The following is a 13,837-nucleotide window of genomic DNA, read 5'->3' on the forward strand; positions in this document are numbered from 1 at the left end:
TTTATGAAAGAAAACCATTATCAAATAATTAAGGTTTCCATAGAAACCTTGACAGCTGCGTAAAACTGTGGAGATAATTTTAGAATACAGTATTCTTCGTCGCATTTAGAATTTTATTGAAATTTTTATTTTCAAGCATTTTTTAAGGATTTATGTGATTAATCCTTTTGCGTGAAAGGATATAAAATTAAGATGGGTTTAATATGAATCATTGTGGTTTCAAATGAGTTATAGAGAACTCCCCCACGAATTTTATATATTTAAAAATCACCACCTCGCGCGGGCGATAAATGCCACATTACTTTCTCCGTGACTAAATAACAGTTATGAATCCCCAAAACATAAAAAGAGAAGGGGAAAGGGAAGGCACAAGTTTATAGAAAATCCTTTCTATTCTATTTTTTTTTTCAGAAAAAAAAAAGAAATTAAAAAAAAAACACTTATTTTTCATGTGGTGTAATAGCCTTTGCCGACTCCTACGCAGGGTTTCCGGGGTCTTTTTGCGTAAATTACCAATTGAATGGCAAAATCAATTCATTTGAAATAAATATTTGGTTGTGATCCTGAAAGATTATGTTCAGACGCCAATTAACTTTGGTGGAAGAAAGTGTCAGTGAGAGGAAATTCAGGATAAACAAAGAAAGAACTTAAAAGAGAAAAGAACAAGCAAAATTGGAAATGTCAAACAGATGTAACATTATACAACCATAGTAAATAATAAAGATGGTAAAGTTTGAGCTCAGTGATAAATAATAAAGAGGTGTTTTTTTAATTTTTTTTTTCCAACAATGACACGAGCATGGGACAAAGAAAAATTCTGAGTCCCCGACGGGAATCGAGCCCATGGCCTCCCAGATACCGGTTGGGCGCTCTAACCAACTGAGCTACGAGAGACTCGTTGTGAGCTGGGCCATTTTGGTTGATATGTGACACGCGTCCTGCACACTGCTAGGATCAGCAATATCGAAATCATCAAGTGTGCAGTTAATAATAAAGATGGTAAATTTTAAGCTCAGTGATAAACAATGAAGATGATTTTTTCAACAAGTTTTTCCTAGCAGTATGCAGGACGCGTGTCACATATCAACCTGGTAGATGGCCCAGCTCACCACGAGTCTCTCGTAGCACAGTTGGTTAGAGCGCCCAACCGGTATCTGGGAGGCCATGGGTTCGATTCCCGTCGGGGACTCAGAATTTTTCTTTGCCCCATGCTCGTGTCATTGTTGAAAAAAATCATCTTCATTATTTATCACCGAGCATAAAATTTATCATCTTTATTATTTAAAATTAAAGATGTCAAACAGATGTAACATTATACAACCATATATCTTTAATTTTTTGTTCGTGTAATTAATTCATGACAAAATACGTCAACACAATAATTTTTAACTACTTATATATTCGGTTAGTCAGAACTGGCTTACAAGCATTTCATAATATTTTTCGTTTTCACACCAAGCAGTTTCAAAAAAGGGATAGGAAGGCACTTCCCTTTCATTCCACTTGAATTGTGGTTAATTAAGAGGAAACATTTGCAGTTCAATAGAAAAACATTAACAATAAAGGAAACGCCCGACCCGAAATCCATTTTTTCAGATAACACAACGGACAAATTTTTTGTTCAATTCCCGTTCAAATATGCGCACATTTCGTGATAGATAGGGCTTTAAGTTGATTCTTGCATAATTCTTTGATATCCTGAAGAAAATTTCTGGTTAAACTAATTACAAAGGTAGGGCTCGAAAAAACAGCTGGTCGGCTATCGCCAAACGCTGCTCGATTTTCACATACGGCCGGGCAAATAATTATGAACTGCTAAACAAAAAACTGAAAATTGGCCTGTTTACTTTACACACTAATAACAAACAATTTAAGTTGGTTTTATTGTTTCAATTAGTGAACATAACGAATTGGCAAGTGGAATCAAAATTGGCAGCTCAAAATATCAATATTTGCCCAGCCAAAAGTATGATTAAATGTCAGGTGAGTTTTTTTCCTGTTTCATCCTCTTAAATATCTGCAAATGAGCCTCCGTGGTTCTACAAGTGCCACTCAATATAGTGAGATGTTAAAGCCACTACCATTAAATTATTTTTGAAAATAACAACATTTTCGACCCCAGGGCCTCTCAAATCTTATAGCTGGTGTGTCCTCAGCACGAGAATCGTGCTCAGTACCCGCCGGCCAAAACATTGTGCGCCTCTGGTAAAAGTTAAGTTACTAACACACGCAGTTTATAACTAAATGGGTTATTTTTTAGACGAGAAATGATTTCAGAATAAGGTAAGCTCCCCTGCTGTGCTTCGTCTCAATACGTACCCAATAATTTAATTTTCCTTTTTAAAATTAAATAAAAACTCACAAGCGCTGAGTTTCCGATGATATATTTTTTATCCAAAACAGCTTAAATCTGTCATTCAGTCATTGAGCCATTCACGAGTCCGACCAGCGGAAACTCGCGTCTGACATGCGCAATATATCACTGTCGTAAATTCATAACAGAAACTTGGCTGAGCTTGCTTATTAAATAAATTGGACAATGCGACGGGAAATTTGGCTAGACAGGCAAAAAGACAGACGTTCCCAAACGGTAACTGAGTTTTGGAAATACATTTTCCCCTTTCTTGGAAACTCTTGTCACGTTTTGGCGCAATTACGTCCGCAACATCAAAGATGTCAAATCATTAAAAGAACTTCATTGTCCGAAGTGTGAAGGTAAACGAATGAAAAAAAAAAAGAAATTTTTGTCTTTCGGTCAGCATCCGTGACATCCACCAACGTCAGCTCTTAAGCGAAAACTAAATGACTGCAAAAGGTTTTCCCGTTCGATTTGCCCAACTCATTAAATATCAAGTAGTATTATCATTTAGATTTAGATCTTGTGACCCCAATTTCATTGGAAAACTCTTATAAATTGTCTTTGTAAATACAAAAACAACGCTTGCCAGGAGCGGTACCAGCTCAAAGCTACCCGGCTTTGATCTTAAACAGTTTCTAATACATTATGATTTGCTTAAAATAATTCTGAAATTCAATCTAAATTCAACGTCTTCTGCAAACTGTACAAGAAGGAGTGTCTTCGCATTCTTCAATTCCTCGGGCAAAGAGGCGAATAAGTTGACGGTGTACCCTGAAAAAAAAAATACAATAACCAAAGTGAGGAAATGTACAAACAGGCAAGCAACTGTTGAAAAAATGTTTTGTTCAAGAAAAAAAAGTTTTTGACACAGTCTGTGGATAATACCCTAGTGTTTGACTATTCAAATGAAAGCTTTTGAGCAGTACTTTCATGTGGTACTGTGATTTATGCTGTACAAGGTGGTTCTAACTTTAAAAACTATGGATGAAACCCTAGTGTGTCAACAACAATTATTGGGTTTTTTGTTTTTTTTTGTGTTTTTGTTTTTGGACAACAATTAAGAGCTATCGAGCAGTACTTTCATGTGGTATTGTTTATTACGCAGTACAAGGTGGTTCTAACTTTTCAGTGTGTAGATGAAACCCTAGTATGTGACCATTCAAATGAAAGCTATCGAGCAGTTCTTTCATGTGGTACTGTTTATTATGCTGTACAAGGTGGTGCTACCCTTTAAATTTGTGGATAAAACCCTAGTGTGTGACCATTCAAATGAAAGCTACTAGAGTACTTTCACGGGACGTGGTCATGATTAAAAAAAATCTGGGATTTTTCTTCAAATTTCAACTTGGGCACTTTTGCATTGGGAACAAAACAGGGGTACACTGTTTTATAAGCATTATACAATTTTACTGAACAAGGAGCAATTCGTACTTGATGTGTATGGCGGGATGTGTTACTAGCTCTCCATCCACGTTCCATATGCTCCTGGCGCGAGGTCGTGACGTAGATGATGACGTTTTAGCGGCCAGCCGCTCCTCGTCATCTTCTCTCGCGCCAGTCTCCTCGATACCGTCGGCCTCGTCACCAAGCTCGCTCTCTTCGGTAAGTGGTCGGAAATAAAATTCACGGACGCGATGAACTTCCACAAAGTCAAAGTTAAACTGTTCAATGAGGAAAAGGGAAGGAAAAAGAAACCGGCCAGGGTAAAGTATTAGATCTACGTTTTTTTTTTCGGGGTTGAAGAATGCTAGTCAGCTAAGTTGAAAACCTGGCTACCTTTGTAAGCAGACTTTTCTTGACTAGCGCCATTTCCCAGCATCCCACAATCAGGGACACTGTCAGTATCGGATCTAGAGGTACTCCCAAGGCCTGGGTGAGGGGGGGGGGGGGGGGGGGGGGGGGGGGGGGGGGTGAACTAGGGGAATTTGCTGTCCTTTAGGCCTCAGCTGAGGGTTCTCTTTTAAGCTTTTGAGATTCCATGACTTTCCGTGACCTTTTTCATGACTTTTTAGAGTTTTCTGTTGAATTTGGAAATGTTCAAAACTAATCATGATTTCGGGTACATTTTTACCTGTTTCTGCTCAAAAAATAACCTGCCTAATTTATTTTGTACAATCAATACCATTTTCCATGACTTTCAGGGACCCAAACCTAAATTCCATGTCTTTCCAGGCCTGAAAAATGAAATTCTAAAATACCATGACTTTCCAGGTTTTCCATGACCTGTACGAACCCTGGGTGTCATATTTTTCAGGCATAAAAATGGGGAGGGGGTAGCTGACCTCTCCCCTTCCCCCTCCCCTAGCGGCACTTCAGCAAGACGGGAGCGTTCCCTTATTGGCATCGAAAGAAAGGGGACCAAATGATTGTTAACCGAATTCTCCCAGGATTATGCTACAAAACGTAGGAGAGCGCATACCGCATCAGCTTTAGATGAGAGTCTGATCATGTGTCTCAGGTACTGCAGCCGTGAGGTGTGTTTAACAAGAATCAGGTCCAAACAGCCGTCTGCCAGATGAGCAGTGGGCGATAAACCTTCAGGACTCTTGGCGCATGCGCATGAGATGTTTGCTCCGATCACACTGATGAAGCGACCTTTGATGGAATGCCAACCTGATAAGACAAGACAAGTATTTATCCTTTCAGCTGAAGTACAAAACTACCGTTGTATTCAGCGAATAGAAAAGCTACTTTCCATGGCATTGTTGAAATCCGTAAGATTCTTTCATGGCATGGTAAAGGAAAACACAAAGATGTGTTATTGGCAGTAAATTGTGAGTAACTATAAGTTCATTCAACAGTCTCTTACCTGTAGAGGACTGTCGAGAGCTTGGCTGTACACTTGTGTCACAAAAATCGTTACAAACATTGCACCTGATATTAAATAAAAACAGCAATGACACAAGTACTAAACAACAACTTACAATTACTCAAGGAAGCTTTGGTTTTCACCGGAAAACAAAAAATCGATCTAAAATTGAAATATCCATATTTTGAAATACCTTATTATAGGAAATTAGCGATACATGTAATTAATGCGAATTTCAAAAATTCGCGTTAATTTCATGTATCTTAATTTACGTCATTGTTAATTAAAATCACACTACTTTACAGCATTGTTATTTTAAGACACCTTTATTTCCGTCAAAGCTGCAGGAATAACAGAGCCAGTGGATCCATTCATTTAATATTAGTCACTATTTGGTCTGTTTAAGTATCTTTGTTGTGTATGGTTTATCAGAATTAACCTCAAGTTCTGTTGCTGGACGTTGTTGTTTTGTCTTTAAAATAGCACAGGTTGCAATAAAAATTACTACGCATCAAATTCGCGATAATTAACTGCATGTTAGCACACACCACACGATAATTCGCGTTAATTAAATGCATGTTAACATAAATTTTCGACACTTCGCGTTAATTTTATTACGCGTACATTTTGTTCGCGTTGTTAAAATGCTTCGTTATATTCCTATAATAAGGTAGTATGTATTTCCTTTAGCGTTAACCACATGCAAAAGTCTCTACCAGTTTAACAAATTCCATTGAGTAGAAATTTCACCTTGACATTCAAAGACGAAAAAAACCCGTTTAGAGCCATTGCCAGAATATTGGCCCTTCATAAGAGCACCCAAAATCTAAATTACTGCTCCTACAAAGGTGTTGTTGTTTCTATTGAAGCACGAGGGGTCTGCCTTTGTCTACTACAGTAAAAACCCGCGTATAAGAACACCTATTTTGGCGGTTCAGGCTGATTTGGTTCTTATATAAAGGGTTATAATCTGCAAAATCAGCCTGTAAGTGTTCTTTAGTGTTCTTAAAAAAAGTTTCTTAAAATAAGGAACATACTAGGCTACCAATAGATGAAATCAATATATATGCACACAATTGTATTTTAATAAAATTGATAAATCAAGGCAATACTGTACTGTAATTGGGGTGGAACTATTATGTGTGCAATGAAAAGTAGTGTTGATCTTTGATATTTTTCCATATAAGAAAAACTTTCATTTTTCAGGCTGAATGTGTTCTTATATAAATGGTACTTTATTTCCTAAAATCAGGCCTGGGTGTTCTTAATCCACTTGTTCTTATACGCGGGTTTTTACTGTATATGATTGATTTACTCACCCAGTCCGACATCTACTCTTGTCCTGAGGACTGATCTCTGTATTTTGAGCCGGTAGAAATGTTACAGTTCCCTCGTAGCCCCTGTAATAACAGCGTGGATTTATGTATCGGTCAATTCCAAGCGAGATCACCCCCCCCCCCCCCCCCCGGGCAAACCCCCAGGCATTTGACTTTTTTGAAAATGTCTGATCAAATTTCCCACTATGTGGGCCAGTTGCACGGTCAAATGCCCCACCGGTCGTGTCTGAAATGTCACAGTGAGTCGGTTTTCTCGTTGAATTGCAGTCGTTTTGCCTACGAAAACGAGGGGATTCGCTAACGACCAGTTACTTTCTCGTTAACACTTGGTGTAAACAGACACTCATGACCTATTTATCAGCCAATTTTAATAGGAAAGGATAGATTCGTTGAAACTAGGTACTTTACATTAACGTAACTAAATACTAACTTCGCGCGCTTGAACTCGCTAGCGTTTTATAGTTTTTGACACATTTTGTCAACGGTCAAATGCCCGATCATCCGGGCTTCTGTTTGATCAAATTCCCCACTATCTGGGCCTCAGTAGCGGTCAAATGCCCGGGGTTGCCCGGGTGGATGATCTCGCTTGGAATTGACTGATACATTATAAATGCACAGGCTAACAGCAAATAAAGAGTTTTCAAACCTTATCATCTGTCTAAAAATAGCGCAAATACTAAAGAGAATATTAAAGATAAGATTATTTTTTTTACCTGTTTGACATGAATTTTTTAAACCCTGACACGTCATAACGCTTGGGACCCATCCAACGAAGTTTCTCACTGTCTTGCATGACGTCACCGAAAAATCCATATGCTGCCATGGCAACGCTGTAGCGTAACACCTCGTTCTTTTTCTTGACACAGCAGACATCGAGAGGCTGCTTGTCACCTTACAAATGAATAAAAAAGTCAGTTAGTAAGTCAGTTAGTAAGTCAGTCAGTCAGTCAGTCAGTCTGTCTGTCTGTCTGTCAGTCAGTCAGTTAGTAAACGGTCAGTTGATAAGTCTGTCTGTCTTGCCATCCGTCCTTCAGTCAGTCAGTCTGTCCGTTCGTTTGCCCATCAGTCAGGCAGTCAGCCAGTCAGCCCGTCCGTTTGCCCTTCAGTCAGTCAGTCAGTCCATCCGTCCGTTTGCCTGTCAGTCAGTCTGTCTGTTTGCTCATCAGTCAGTCTGTCTGTCCGTCCGTCTCTTTGCCTGTCAGTCAGTCCGTCCGTTTGCCTATCAGTCAGTCAGTTCTGACTGTCTTTCTGTCTGACACTTCTTTCATCCATCAGTCTGCCCATTTGTCAGTCAGCTGCCTTCACAGACTTCAGATCAAGCATGCACAGATAAAAACATGTCCGTGTACATTGAAGTGTAACTGACCTAAAATGATGTGCAGGGCTGATGTTATTGGATCATTGTTTCCAGTTGTGCAGAAAGCTATGGCATCTGTTGACCCTACAAACAAACAAGTCATGTACTTTGTTAGTTCACAAATCCAGACAAATTTCTGCCTTTTGTTTCACACCCCTGAAAAAACATTATTATTAGGCAGTGTGACACAGCAGGCAGAAATATGCATTTGCAGACACATTGCACTCCATGACGCACTGCATACACTGCAGGGTTGTACAGTAATTGAAACAAAAGGAAATCTTAAAGCTTGCCTGATTTCTTAATAGGTCAGTTTTTTTGGACTTTGAGAGTGGGCGCTTTTCCGAGCTGGTCGGTGCGGGCGATTATTAAATTTTCACCATTTTCAGCAATTACTTTCAATATAATAGTTTATTTTGCAACAAAACAATAAATAATAACAAAACGTGAAGATGCACCAAAGCCTGTTCATTCAAAGTTTCTGTAAAATATGTACACTGTAGAAAACGCTGTCTTCAAAGAAGTCTCTTTAATGGTAGCACTTAGTCATTTTCAATAATCAATACTCCTCTTTGAGGGGGGGGGGGGTTATCCTACTTTAAGGGTGGGTGATTATTCGAGAGTTGGGTGCTTAATCAAATAAATATGGTACTTATTTATTGTATTTAATACTTAGAGGAATGTCCACTGACCTGCTGGGATAATTCCTATAGGGATATTAAGAGGTACTGGTTGAAAGTCACGGGATGTTGAATCCAACATGGCGTCACGCTGCGCTCTGATGACAAGACCATTCAACACTTCATGAAACATGCCATCTCCACCAACAGAGACGACCCTGAAAACACATCACAACTCAAGTAAAGATGACGGCAACTTTTAAACCGCTACTCTGGGATACCCATGTATGTTTGTAAAGGGGCACTGCATGGTCTTGGCCACAGGTACTGTGCAAACATCAAGTGCACTGATTAATAATTATTTACTTGACAAAAAAATAATAAAGCCCCAGATTGTAATGTGGTGACCTGCATTCACTGAAAAATGAACAAGGTTTATTTTTCTGTGAACTGGCAGTATTAAAAATAATTTTATTTTTTTTACTTTTGTTTAAAGCTGTGCATTTCTTTTATTTCAAAATTAAATTTTGTCCCAATAATTTTAAGACAGACAGGGTTCGTACACTTTTTCAGGCCAAAAATTCAATGACTTTTCAAGGACTTTCCAGGACCCTTCTTGGAAATTTCAAGGACTTTTTTTTCATGAAATTTACCCCTGGCCAAATCAACGGTTGATGTGCTTGCTGAAGAACTAAAAAAATCGCTTATTTTGGCGGTCTTCTCATTGCCTTGAAGCCTTTTGACGTTCAATGAAAAAGTCAAGGACTTTTAAGGACTGAAAACCAATTTCAAGGACTTTCAAGGCCTTGATTTTTATTTTGAGATTCAAAGACTTTCAAGACTTTCAAGGCGTGTGCGAACCCTGTTGCAATGAGACCACAAATCATGACACTGACATTGTGAGAATTGGCAGTTGGGTCTCGGCTCTGTGAGCAGTTTCTCTGATTGTTTTGCTGCTCACTGTAACTGTATGTTGTTAAAAGGTTTCATTAAAAATTAAAAACTTAACTCGAAATGATTACAATCGTGTACCTACCCATCAATTTTCTCTAATCCTTCTCCTAGAAGGTAGTCTCTGGCATGATTAGCCTTTTGAGTAACTAAAAAAAATACACAATTTTACTTCCTTACTTCAAAAATTGGGTTTACATTTAACTACATAAGGCTAAATCATGTAGCTGCATCTTTTCAACCAAGATTTAGACCACAAAATGCAGATCTGAGGTAATTGTTCACCTTTAATTTGTTCACAATGGAATTAATTCAAGCAAACAATTACGCCTTTTCTCCTGATTTTGACTGCTTTCATTTGTCAATTAATATTCATTAATTCCTTCTCTTGTCTGGGGAAGATGATGGAATTGTCCTCATTATCACCTACAATTATATTTCTGTTTTCGTTCAACAAACATCTGCTTGCAATCTTAGTCTGAAGATAGTACTTGTATGTTCAGTCTGTATTAATTACTGTGCTGAAAAATAGCTTGTCTCATTTCTGTATTTTTGTTAGAATCTTGAATGCATTGATAAATAACTGCCAGCTACATGTACTGTAAGTTGTAGTATTGTGTATTTGACATTACATGTACACATATGTACATGTTGTGGTTTAAATTTAACTTTGGTTTAAAATTTTTAAAACCAGTTTGATTTTTATTTTTCATTGCCTCATATTCATTATATCATGATCTGAAAAAAAAAAAAAAAAAAAATCAGTTCAAACTGGTTTAAAACACTGTAACCAAAAATAAATTTAAATCACAACATGTACATTGATTCTCATTCTTTGCACTAATGTACATTATTAGTCTGCGAATACGGCTGCCTCTCGTTTCCTCCCACAATGAAGAGCGGAACTTCGTAGCAGGAGCGAATGAGAGACAGCTGTATTCGCAGGCTATTACAGCATGTACTCACCAATTATATCAACTTTTATCTTTGCTAGTTCAAATAATGGTTGCACCTGTTCCATGTATATTTTACGACCAAGTTTTCTTCCACCAATTGGATTGATAAAAACAAGCAATCTTTTTGGTCTGTTAAAACCTAGAAACATGAATTAATGAGCATAAACTGTAAAGAGTATAGCTGTAATTGTAATGCAAGCTTTGATATCAGAATGCATAAGAGTGAATTCGTGTAACCCGTTTTTTATATGTTAATGAGTCGTATAATATTCTAATGTTTATGTACAATAAATCAATACACGAGTAGTCAGAAAACCTCAAAGAAATCACTTTAATAGTTAGAAGTATAAACAGGAAGCTAGTGTCTTTCTTTTAGCAGTTCAAGAACATGTTCAACCTAAATCGAAAAATCAGCGGTCTGGTTTCGAAAATACGAAGGATTTAGTCATTTCACGTTGTTGTTTTTCAGAAGACGGGAAAGAAATTTGCCAAGAGTAATAGAACACGTGCACAGCTATTTTCCTGCTCATTAAACCTTTTGTTTGCTAAACAAAAGTTGTTTGTCATCGTGATTTGCTAAAGCTCCCCATTGGATTGTGCGCGCAGAATTGTGTTATAGTCAAGTTTAATTTGTTTTTCTTTACGCGATGTTGAATATGAAATGTTTATCTAACGTCGCAAGACAATTCCAGGCATGATAAATTTTAATCCCCGTTGTCTATTTTGGTTTTTACATATTGGTAAATGCTTGAATTTTAACCTGACTTCCACATGCAAATAATACTTATGAATTGTCCGCAATTTTCTGTTTTCCTGTACAGCTCATTAAAATATAACATGGCGCATTAGCATATAAAAACCGGGTTACACGAATTTACTCTATAATGTACTGATCAAATATTGCAATAATATTCAATGAATTGAACTCTGTGCAAGTTACATGTCACAGGGACAAAACTGCTGCAAAATTTGTGTTGTGCGAGCCATAAATTATCAGCACACACGAGGGTTGGTCACTGAGACATGTCCTTGTGACACGTCCCCGCTCCATTTTCTTGCGCATGTACACATTGTGATTTTTTTGTTGCTACATTTCCCTGCTTAACGCCCCTGCTACATGTCCCCTCAGTGTACATGTTTAATTTACAACGTATGATTTTGTCACTGCTACATGTTGCTGCGACATATCCCCGCGACATGTTCCCACGTGTGCGGAGACCTTTAGGATAAGGAGAACCAGGGAGGTACAGAACATTTTAACCTTTCATAATGAGGTGATTTCGAAGACATAGTATGCATGCAAATGTATTTACCGTAATAACCATTCAGATTTAATGCATTTAATAAAGATTGTGTACCTGAGAGAATGTTATGTATACCATCAATCCATTCTTGACACAAAGACTCATCTTCACAATCAAAAACAAATGTTTTATCTCGCCATTTATGTTTTCTTGTTCTCTTGACAACGTAAACACAGAATGAGGTGCTTTTCAGTGACGTTAACTCAATTTCTCCTTCTGTGGAATGGCTCGTTTTGACGTTATGAGGAACAACTGCAAAAACCTCTGACAAAGGCAATGACTTCTTGAAGCATGCATTTCCTGGAAAATAGAAAAATTAATAAGCTTTATAAAAGGGACAATGTCACGGATTTTACCAGATTTTTAAACCGCCAAAATTTATATTATTTTGTGTCGCATGAAGCCTAAAAATAATAGTCCATTTTTATTAGAAATTGCTATATTCGAGCACTGAAACTGTAAACTAGTATATTATTGGTTGCGGATGGCTCTGATGGAAACGGATTGCAATTTGAAAATGTTGGGCTAATATTTTCAAATTGTTTCTATGCGTCTTCAAACAAGTGATATTTATAGCCGTAGCTTGATTTCTATCCGCAAATTAAGGTTACAGTAATTATCTTCCTTAAGATGTTCAAAGATATTGTTTTTTTATGGGTTAAGTTGCCTTCCACTAATTTCAGAACAGTTTAGACCGAAAATCTGCGAAATCTCCGTGACATATATAGTCCCTTTGATATCAAAATTGGAAAAATGGAATAAAATCAGGCCATAAATGGCAAAGTTCAATTTTATATATTGGAGGTTAAACTGTAGATTGAAAATCTGATTAATTAATGGCCTAGCTAGTTAGCCTGTAACATGACACTCTGATCGAGTTAATAATTTTTTTTTTAGCTTAGTTCATGTAATTCAATAAGCTTTTAATTTTTTTATTGACCAGCTATGTAAACATTTACTAAGATACATGCAGCTCAATAAGTTCGTGTTGAACATTGATTTTTACGAGAATGAATAAATGATACGCTAAAGAGTTACTTTCGTATGCTAACTCAGTAGGATTTTTTTCGGTCATCGAAGCGAACTTTCGAACTGAAATTCAGTTACTACATATCGAAGCCGCATCAAGGAAGCGAAAAATCTTTTTATTTACTCTTGAATTGAATGGAAATCTTGAAAACCCTTTGAGCATATTTTTCATTCACTTCTCAGATTTAAGACGAATGTAGAAATCTTGCAACATCTTTGCACAGCGTGAAAGCGGGTTTCAGCAAGCTTATAATATTTTAAAACGCTTCCGTCTCCATTTTGCAATGCATTATTTGATTCATATTAGGAAATTCTTGATATTTTCCGGTTTGTACATTCGCGATGAAAACATTGTAAGATTTGCTTACCTAACCCAGATTCTTCAATTCCAACATGGCCCCATGAAAGAGATTTCTCAGACAGAACCACGTCAAAAGACTTCCCGTCAACATTCAATACAGACCGCAACGCAACACAACTGTTCGCCATGTTTGTTTCTTCTTTTGCCGCAAGGAGTTAGTTTCCGGGACTTCTCTTGATGCAATCAAGTCAATCAGGTTTTGGGGAGGGAGGGGGAGGAGGACATTAGGTAAAAAAGAGGAGGGGAGGGGAGAGGAAGGGAAAGGCATTCTGAAAAACGGCGTTATAAAACACTAAAAACACTGAAAAAGTGTAAATTTAAAAAAAAGAGTATAATAAAAATATCACTTGCCTATTGAATTGGTAGTGAACTGTTTTCCTGCCTGCGACTAAAAAAATTACTAGGCAATGAAAAAAATTAGATGCACCAAACGACTTGTAAGTTTAATCAGGGTTTAATGCATTTTATATTTCATTTCATATTTTGTGTAAACATTTCCAATTCCATGGGATCATGGACGTTTTGGAAGTTTTGCGCTGGTATAGCGCGCCCGGATCTAGGCTTCCCTTTTTCCCTTGCATTCAACACCTTTTTCAGAATTTTCATAAAAAGGCCGGACAACTGTTGAATTGATTTAATGTCATGCAATCCTGTCACGCATCACACAATCTTTCCCAAGAGTTTGTGTATGTCAGTCCTTCTCACTAACCACTCTCATCCCCCTCTTTTGATTTAAAATGTCTTTAATTTTTTG

The 13,837-nt window shown here is 37.4% G+C and overlaps 2 protein-coding genes across 2 annotated transcripts in view; both read right to left on the reverse strand.

Annotated features, from left to right (window-relative positions):
- LOC144629069 (monoacylglycerol lipase ABHD2-like) overlaps window positions 1-13,837 on the reverse strand; it is a 155,964-nt gene that overhangs the window by 80,312 nt on the left and 61,815 nt on the right. The window lies entirely within an intron of this gene.
- On the reverse strand, window positions 1,308-13,223 carry LOC144629030 (ceramide kinase-like). Its single transcript, XM_078487187.1, has 12 exons — window positions 13,091-13,223; window positions 11,748-11,993; window positions 10,400-10,528; window positions 9,519-9,582; window positions 8,555-8,700; window positions 7,872-7,946; window positions 7,219-7,396; window positions 6,488-6,568; window positions 5,169-5,233; window positions 4,779-4,972; window positions 3,791-4,020; window positions 1,308-3,130 (listed from the first exon to the last, which is right to left on the reverse strand). The coding sequence occupies exons 1-12, from the start codon at window positions 13,209-13,211 to the stop codon at window positions 3,043-3,045; spliced, it is 1,617 nt and encodes a 538-aa protein (XP_078343313.1). The 5' UTR covers window positions 13,212-13,223; the 3' UTR covers window positions 1,308-3,042.

Source organism: Oculina patagonica, chromosome 10 (genome assembly GCF_052425735.1).
Source record: "Oculina patagonica isolate OP01 chromosome 10, crgOcupat, whole genome shotgun sequence".
Lineage (NCBI taxonomy): Eukaryota > Metazoa > Cnidaria > Anthozoa > Scleractinia > Oculinidae > Oculina > Oculina patagonica.

What these genes read in the sequence shown, in the direction of transcription:
- LOC144629030 (XM_078487187.1), bottom strand. Translation starts at nt 13,211, where the DNA reads ATGGCGAACAGTTGTGTTGCGTTGCGGTCTGTATTGAATGTTGACGGG. An exon ending in TATACATAACATTCTCTCAG is followed by an intron (nt 10,529 to 11,747) that starts GTACACAATCTT and finishes TCATGTTTCTAG; the next exon opens with GTTTTAACAGACCAAAAAGA. An exon ending in AAAAAATTCATGTCAAACAG is followed by an intron (nt 6,569 to 7,218) that starts GTAAAAAAAATA and finishes CTGTTATTACAG; the next exon opens with GGGCTACGAGGGAACTGTAA.